Source organism: Trichoplax adhaerens, genomic scaffold (assembly GCF_000150275.1).
Source record: "Trichoplax adhaerens TRIADscaffold_4 genomic scaffold, whole genome shotgun sequence".
NCBI classification, from domain to species: Eukaryota; Metazoa; Placozoa; class Uniplacotomia; order Trichoplacea; family Trichoplacidae; genus Trichoplax; species Trichoplax adhaerens.
In genome coordinates, this window is record NW_002060946.1 from 760,628 (window position 1) to 770,192 (window position 9,565).

Consider the following 9,565-nt stretch of genomic DNA (forward strand, 5'->3'; position numbering starts at 1 on the left):
TACAACTTTCTGCACTTGTACCTTGTGCTAAACTACCGTTAATACTTTAAACCATTGCCATCGAAATATGCATCCCAGAGGATACAGAATGTAAATAGTAGATCAATTGAAATACTTTTCATCTACACAGAAGGATAATTTTACACTGCTATAAAGTGGATTAAATTTAAGGTAACGTACGCCGGGGTTACTATGCAGAAAATGATACAAGGTAACGAATACACAATACAGTACTTATACATCTGTCATATTCCTGATTGAAAGCAATATTCTAAAGATCGATATGATTTTTTAAATTTTACAACCTGCTAGGAGATATTATTCTTAGATTACAGTACAGTACTTTCCTTCAAATCAGAATCAGTATTGCTACATACTGAATGCCAATTATAAATATCCCTTTAGCCTTATTATGATCGACTATCACATGGAATAAATAATTTGTAGTGAACAACTTGTAACAGATCTGTAATCACGCTTTGCTCTTTCTATGCTACTATAAAAACCATCACTTATACACTTGCTCGGTACAGTTAAGGAAATTGGAGATAAAAATGAATACTGCAGTACAGGCTATCAAGCAGTTTAGTATTACATGTGCGTGGTAAAAATTTCGTAATAGAAAATGAAAACAGAAATAGAAATTAACTATCGAAAAATTATGATCAATTTATTCATTTTTATAACATTTGACTTACACTGACAGCGACTAAAACTGCCGTAATCTTTCTTGATATTAATATTATATTTGAATGGTCCAAGATCAGATAAATCGACATTGCTACCGTCTAAGCTAGTATCGCGACTAATTTTACCAGTTGCAGATGGGCTACCGCATTTGTCAGGCCTAAAACTACTACCGACAATATTGTCATCACTACAATTTGCTCCAGTTGATAACAAGTTACTTTGTGATGAAGTAAGTTGGTCACTTTCTGATTGGGTACGTTGTGGACATTGAGTATAACCGCCAATTTCAGTTTCTTTACCTAATGTTAGCATTGATTTTAATTTGTCACGTATAGAAGTTAAGCTATAATAACTATTACTATCAACTTGACGGTTAGCAAGATTGTCTATATTTTTATCGTCGACTGATGTTAATGAAGCCGAAGTTTGCTTTGCAATTGCATGCCATTTCTCGAAACACCGGGAGTGTCCAACCACAGTAGACGAATGATAGTAACCTAACTGATTGTCCAATTTGCTACAAATTGGACAAGTGATTAGATCGTGATCGTCTCCATAGCCATGACATATATAGCATTCACTGGATTTTAAATTGATTGTCTCAAATTCATCATGGGCCATTATGGCATAAAGTTGTTTTTCTCCAAATACGCGATAAAATTTAGTTTATTCCAATGGAAAATATTCGACGTTAACAATATCGAATGATCAATAAATACCAGAGAAACCAAGCCAAATTTCACCTTTCAAAAATTTGTTATTCCTGCAATCGGGCGACAACATTAAATTAGATGGGAAGAGAAGAGAAAAGTTCACAATTAATTGGAGAATGATCAATTAATACCGATCGCTATGAAAATTTATTCAACATACGACAGAGTGGAATAAGATGGAGTAACAATGCTAATTATAATGAAAAATAATGACGTGTAATTCTGTTCAATCATACTGTATGATGGCATACAGGAACGATCGTGAATAATCATTTACCGTCGTAATTCTTCTTTTTAGCGTAGAATATCAAATATTAGAACTAAACTGTTTGTTGAATGCTAAAAATGAATACTACAGTATTAATTCTAAATTTATTAACATAATATGGACCTGTAAAATTCAGATGTGACTTAAATAATTATAACATTCGCAATAATAAAGATGGCTCTTAACAGTAAACACATTAACGTGCAGATTTTGTAATAGCCAATCAATCATGGGTTATGCATATACGTCGAATAATTTACCGTAGACATAATCGATTCAATAGTACAGGTGGTACGTTAAATTCTAACCATAGACGTCAAAAAATAAATCTAATGTTATCTGTATAACACGCACAGAAAATGCGAAGGATACTGCGTACAGTTTACAGTAACAGTAGTTGACAATATTTGTTTGATCCATTTATGATGGTCAAGGTCAATCAATGTTAACGTGATAGTCGTTAATTTTTTTTGAAGTAATAAACTGCTGTAGTTATCATCTAATGGCTACTGTATTTAAAATTGAGATGGCGATTGGATAATGGAAATAATTCGGTCATGATGTCATCCATCCAACGATTCCATGACAATAGTAACGTATTTCAATACGAGCATATTGTGATTACTGTAAGATTTACGTGCGCTATATTACGTCAAATATCTTCAACATATGGCACAAGATAGATGGTCACTTGATCTGTTTTAAAGTATTATGATTGATTGATTGATATGGTTGATTGATGCAGTTTTTCAATCTAGTACTGTGATGTACAGTACAGTATAAATTGCCATGATAACATCGTTTTTATTGAAAAGGATGTTACTCTTTTCCTAGTCATCTGTCCTTGGGGTATGCCGACTGAAACAAGAGTTGTATCGTAAGCTTGGTACTCAGTATAAATCAACTTGATTCTAGGCGGTCGTAGTCCATTTCACTAAAGCAAGCTAAACAATTTTAATTCATATGTTTGAGTAACGCAGTTTTAAATCCAGTTGATATGACTATCCTGTAATTTTAAATTGCAATGAAAACATCGTTCTCGTTGTAAAATTCAGTCAGTATTTTCTTAGTCCACTTTAATTTTAGCTCATTCATACTCTGGTATTACTTCTAAGCACGAGTTAATATACCGACTGAAACAGGAGTTGCATGGAGAGTGTACTGTATAGAAGTGTACTATATAGTCAGCTTGACACTCATCATCAACTTGATAATAGCTGGCGTAATCTATTTTAAATAGTAGAAACAAGTTAAACAATTTAACTAGTCAGAAAGCAGTACTTTGTTTCCCTATTTTATGCCAGTATATTCTACTGTAAAACGATATTGTTGTTCCGTTATCCATAGCAAATTACTCTATGATAGTATAGTAAAACGACAGCAACTAAGGATAGAACTGAGCTAGCTAACGATTGGATTTTTCACTTGAAACGATGGCGAACTTTGGGTCCTTTGACAGAATTGTTGTTCCGTTATCCATAGCAAATTACTCTATGATAGTATAGTAAAATGGCAGCAACTAAGGATAGAACTGAACTAGCTAACGGTTGGATTTTTCACTTGAAACGATGGCGAACTTTGGGTCCTTTGACAGAATCCTGTCAGTGAATTTCAATGTCGACCACCGTATTTCGCTATTATATAGGCAGAATAAGCTGTTTCTAACCGGATAAAATATCCTAGAAGGCAACTACTATTTCAAAACTATCATAGTACTTACATTTGAAGCAGATTTTCAGTAGTTTTTCGTCAGTCATGACTAGAAGCAGCGTTGTTTTTTTACGACTTTAAGCCGCCATGTCTAAAAGACATGCTACGTAGATTCAGTTGTTGGCCACCGGTCAGGCCTGGATGAATGACCTGCGGTATGCGGTACATTACAGAGATATACTGTACACTGTACAATACGTACAGTACAGTGCAGTACAGTATGATGCAGTTCACAAAGTGTACCGCTGTAGATCCCATCGAATCCCTCGGGGATTATCTTGCTTAATTGCCAATATAATTTACACTTTAAAACTCTGAAAATCAGAATGAAGTCTATTTATTTTAATAGATACCGCTTTATATAAAGAGTAAAGAAGCAAGAAGTATTCTACTTCAAAGAAAAATATGATACTCGAAAAATATTCCAAAATCAGCTTTCGGTATTACACAGCACTGTAGAGGCCCGCGATAGTAATTTACCATCGGTTTTTACGTCAAAACATACAACATTTTATTCAAATGAGGAGCATTTAAACGTCTATAAGTACCGTTAATGATTCAATATTGGTTACTTTTAGAGTCAAACAAACACAAAAGTATAGAGATTTATATCGGATTTCAGTAACTTTGCAAAATAATATTTTGACAAGGTTGTCAGGTCAAGCGCATACGCGTATGTGGATAAATACCAAATTGGACTATAACTCAATGTTTAAAATCTAACGAAATGATATACCCTTATCGACATCATCCTATACAGTGGAAAATGCTACTACAAATGATATAACTTTCATCTTCAAGATCTGTATTACGCTGTTTAAAATTGAGGTTTCGAGTCGTTACAAAATGAATGAAATTCATCAATCGCTGCTATCCTAAAAATGTTTTGTAGCTCCAGTAACACTTCTTGTTAATCAAACTACATATTGAGACCATTATAGGATTATACCAGACATTATAGCTAATATCTTGAATATTATTTTGACGTAGTTACTCTTAAAAATTAAACTTCTATCGTTCAATTCGCTTTTTTCCAATATATGATATCAATAAAATGGAAGAAATTTGCGAGATTTGAATATCATTTCGGGAATTGTTCAACCTTGGGATTGACCATAACAGTTTTGTATGTAGTTGCCCTAACTGTGATATTATCTCATTTTACAGTAGAGAATTGTAATTTTATTCTGAATGTAAATTAGAGAAATTAAAACTGCTTGCTATATGCGGTTTGCAATTTAAGACCTGCATTTCATTAACCATAGTTATAAACTCTCATATCTTATTAAGCTGCCACAAGGATCACCAGTGAACATTCGATATGATCAAAATATCATTTCCTTTAAATAATTTAGGTATATTTCAATTTATTCATAGTATTATAAGATTATACTAGGGAAAGTAGCAGCATACATACTTAAATATTACTAAGATTAAAATTACACAGATGTAATACCTAACATCACTTTGATTCTCTACCTTGAACTTCATTACTAATTTAATTAAATTTATCAGATGTATATCCATATGAAGGTCAGCTATGTGAGACATCGTGAAGATAGCCCGAGTAGGGCCAAATTACGTCCCCATTGGGGCAATATTTGAGTTTTGGTAACTCATTTAAAGCCCTAAGTGACGTAAAATGATTATGCATTGATGCGATAAATTCTATCCTTGGAATAAATACTTTGAGGTCCATCAATAGCTGGCTTTACGGTGTAGGATTGTTCTTGAATGCAATAGATGAAAAAATTGCTTACATTATCAATATAGATCATTTAAATCTGTAATAGATTATTTATAATTCTACCGCCTAATATCAAATCTGGTTTGCTTTGGCAAGCTCATGGCAAGATCGAATCATAATATTAATCTCCAAAGTTCTAAACTACCTGCGCATTTTGAGACTGCAAATCCTAGCATTGAATTAACTCGATCAAATGTGACAGAGAATCCTTTCATAACAACATCTCCCAAGATGATACCTACAGTATTGCGAGATAATTTGACTGGCATCAATTGAGAAATACAGCAAAGCTGTAAGCAATTCTAAGCTAATCTCTGTGTAATCAGATATATTTCATGATAGGTATTACCAAATGCACCAGAAGTCCCTGCTATGCCAAAATGATAGCACGGTTTTCCATGGCGTTCTTTTCCAGATAAGATGAAATATTGCTATTTAAAATAAATGTTCCAGTTACTAATACATACAAGTAGAATGAATTGCTACATTAATTTCCAGCGATTGGTCTTTGTGATAAATTTATCTCTAATTAATCAAAGCTGTAAAACGATTGCTCACAATTGAATAATGGGACCGAAGCTATTCTACTTTCACTAATTATATCAAATAACACACGAAAAGTATTACTAATAATTGTTGATTATCACCAAGTACAGTATAAGGATTGATCTTATTCTTACTATGACTACCATAGGATTCATTACTGTCATATGGAAACGAAAAATATCATCACTATTGATAGCTAATTTCCAAGTATAAGGATTTATCCTATTTTTATGAATACTACAGCTACTGTAAGATAGCCGTACGAGTGCATAAAATAGCATTAATAAAAACTATAACGTCATTACATACTGTGCGCTATAAGGGATTATTTTAATTTTGGCAATAGTATGGCTGTTGACTGTTTCCAGCAATTTGCATAAGCATTTTACGAATTGCTTAGGCATGAATCATGACTATGATACGAAATGTCATCACATTTTAGTAATACAATGCTATGAAAAAAGTATGCTAATATGTAGTATTAGTATTAAAACTCAATTATGATTTAACATACCGATACGTAACATATCACACTTTTAGCCATATTTATGATTACTCGTATGTAAAGATTATCTCTAGCAGTAACACCTGCTAAAACTGATTATATTACGGACGACAATATACGTTTACAGTAGGCTATCATACAAGTTTTCCAGGTATTGCTGCAGAGTACACAGTAACTAAGCAACATCTATGCAATCATCTCATAATTAATCTGTTGTAATATCCCCTTACCATAGGCGAAAGAACTAATGTAAATTGTCGTGGTGTCTTGAAATTAGTTTTCTCGAAGGATGCCAATCGTATAGATAGGCGAATAGTTGGAAAACGATGTTGTAACAATTGCGATTCTTCCATACATACTGCATGACCCCGATAGAAAAAACCATGCGAGAAAACCGATCGATCCTAATAAGAATTTAATTATTGGAACGACATCGTCGTGGTTCTCGCAGATCAATGAACTTAACGAATCAAATACTGTAAGACATAAGTAAACGCAATATCATAAATACCTGAATGGAACGAAGAAAGATTGGCATTAATCGTTTATACATAAAAGGAGGAAAGCGGAGTATAGATGTTCCACTATCGACCAAGGCAGGATAATGCATGTACTAATGTCAATACGTGTGTAAAGTAACTTATATTTTAGCAAGTAATTAAAGGTATGGCATAAAACATGTTAAATTATAGTAGTTTCTCCTTTTGCAAGGATCGATTGATATAAACATTAGACTATACGGTAAGTAAGGAAAACCGTACGGTATAGAACTGAAACGATTTTTTACTAAAATACATCATAAATATTTGATATCTGTTCGTATCTTATATCGCTAATTTTAATTATTAATAACAATTTATTTCGTATTTTGGCACAAGTATGATACCTTGAAGATAAAATAGTATGGCAAAAATAAGAAAGGCACAAAAATAAGTAGTATCTTACATTCACAGCAAACAGGAAACTAGTATCGACTTATTACAAATTGCCGGGTAAAATACCCAACTTAGGTGATATACATCTCTGCGCATAAAGCATATCCTGATGTTCACTTACATCATATGGTGAAAATCCAATGGATTGCCCATCAACTAATACATTTGTTAATTGAAACTGGTAATAATACTTTTCCACGATAGGTGTATAAAAGACAGGTCCAGCAAGTAAATTATTATCGATTCCGCCTAAAGTCTAGAACATCATTTATTAAGAAATCCTATTAAAATCTATATTCTATCTAAAGCTGCTAGAAGAAAATTTGATTGAAATGCCTGATTTAGCATACGAGATATCACGATACCGGATGTATGTATAAAGTTGCTAAATATCTTTTACATTTAAAAAAGTAATGATCTTCACATCCTAAGAGTCAAATTTTAAAATTTCTACTAATGTTATATACTTTAAAAAGAAGCTTATTTCAAAATGCATTTTAGTGCACGGAAAACGTTGTGTTGGCAACAAATTTTTCAAAGCAATAATTCAAATTAAGGAATTTTCATACACAAAGTTATATAATACAATGTACGATAATCATTACGCCATGTCATTTGGCATCACCTTTCAATATAACAATATTGATCGATAAAATGAAGCTCATCACTAACCATAAATCCACCACCAGTGATATATTGATTGCCGAATAGATCCTTTCTCATCTTGCTAGCACAATAGGTTAAAGTAAATATATCACGAATACCAGCTTGTTGAACAATTTCATTAAAGACTGGTTTTTGATAGAAATTTCCTTGCTGATGCCATCATGAAATCATCAAAAGATAGTGCCCTCAGAGTAATATCGTTAACTCCCTTGACAGTACTCTTGTCCTTAAATTATTGAAATTTACTAACTTACTACTGCTGAGGCAAGCTTAATTAATTCTAATGTTAACTTATGATAATTTTTAAAATAGTGTTAGACTAACTGCTGATGATTGAAAATAAGATTAATCCAAGTGTAAACTATTTAACTTTAAATCTATTACCATATAGATTTGTTACTTTCAAGTTTTAATCAGGATAGTTAGGAATTAGTATTGGAGTAGGCTTAATTTTAATATCAAGCAGGATAAGTTATTGCTACTATTCAAGATATTGTAGATGAGCTAAGTTAAATATTTTATTCTAATCATTTATATGAAAGGTGATTGTCTCTTTCCAGTTTTATAGAAGATATAGGTTTATTGATAGTCAGTAAAATTTTCAATCTATAGCAGAATAAAAGTACTTACCACTGCTAAGGATGGATAGGCTAAGCCTAATATTCCGTCAAATCTTGTCGTTTCGGTAAAGAACTCTTTTTGATTTGTAATTGCTGCAAATTGGATTCGTACTTGTTTATGTAAGCCAATCCCTAAATGGAGCATATCGCTAACCAATTGACCACTCCAGTAGCCTTTAACATAGCTGGAATCGATTCGTAAATTGGTTTCTTCTAGAGTTGATGATCTAAGAAAGTGGAAAATGTTGTGCTAACATTACTCTCTATGGTAAATCAATTAATTTTCTTTTCCTGTTTATACCTATTCATATGAAAGTAATGCTTAACAACAGGGCTAGGTGCAGCCATAATTCCACAGAAACTACTTCCAGTGTCCAAGATAACCCGTAGCTATATTGGCATAAATATTATCCCTTACTTATGATGTATAAATAGATCTATGATCATGAAATAAGTTGACAGTTTTTTATAATATAACGGAGATAATAAAATTAAGTAACATTAATATATCACATCATATTGTAACTTTATGATATGATCCGGTTATTGCATTGGAAATTTTGATTTTTATTCATTTATAAATATATCTTAGCTGTATATAAAATCGTGTCGTCTATTAAGAATGATGCATTCATAGAATACTAGAAAATATTCGGACTTTGTAATCTCCAGACGATCCTTTAGATTTCTGGATTGTATAAACAAGCCTCTAGCCAACATTAACAGGATAACCAAGCGAAAATAGTAGCATTTTAATGCTATAGCTAGTGAAATTACTATACCGATCTAATAATCAAGTCGTATTATCAATCACTGTACTCTGCTATCCTGCTATAATTTCATCTATCAGACTAAAATAGATAATGTCTCTATTAGTGCACTAGTTTCTTATCTTAATATTTCTCCAGTAATATAGATATACGGTCTTTATAACTTTTCAATATTTGATTACCTTTTGAGGTGGTGTTCCTAACCATATCAACATGGAATAACCAGCTTGCCCTGATCCTCTGACTCTATCAAGGTAAATCCGATCATTTTCTAACCGATGATGCTCGATAGGAATATTGGTAAGAGATCCATCATATATTCCATTCCCACTGGCTAAGGATAATGTTGAAATACATATTATGGAATACAAGATATTCAGTATGAAGGCAAACAT

The 9,565-nt window shown here is 32.4% G+C and overlaps 2 protein-coding genes across 2 annotated transcripts; both read right to left on the reverse strand.

Moving 5' to 3' along the window:
* Nucleotides 1-648: 648 nt before the first annotated feature.
* Nucleotides 649-1,311, reverse strand: TRIADDRAFT_55202 (uncharacterized protein; the record flags this gene model as incomplete). Its single annotated transcript, XM_002111767.1, has 1 exon — nt 649-1,311. The coding sequence occupies one exon, from the start codon at nt 1,309-1,311 to the stop codon at nt 649-651; it is 663 nt and encodes a 220-aa protein (XP_002111803.1).
* Nucleotides 1,312-4,588: 3,277 nt separating this feature from the next.
* Nucleotides 4,589-9,565, reverse strand: TRIADDRAFT_55203 (uncharacterized protein; the record flags this gene model as incomplete). Its single annotated transcript, XM_002111768.1, has 10 exons — nt 4,589-4,626; nt 5,274-5,366; nt 5,478-5,559; nt 6,410-6,583; nt 6,691-6,792; nt 7,236-7,370; nt 7,787-7,930; nt 8,411-8,627; nt 8,702-8,790; nt 9,353-9,565. The coding sequence occupies 10 exons, from the start codon at nt 9,563-9,565 to the stop codon at nt 4,589-4,591; spliced, it is 1,287 nt and encodes a 428-aa protein (XP_002111804.1).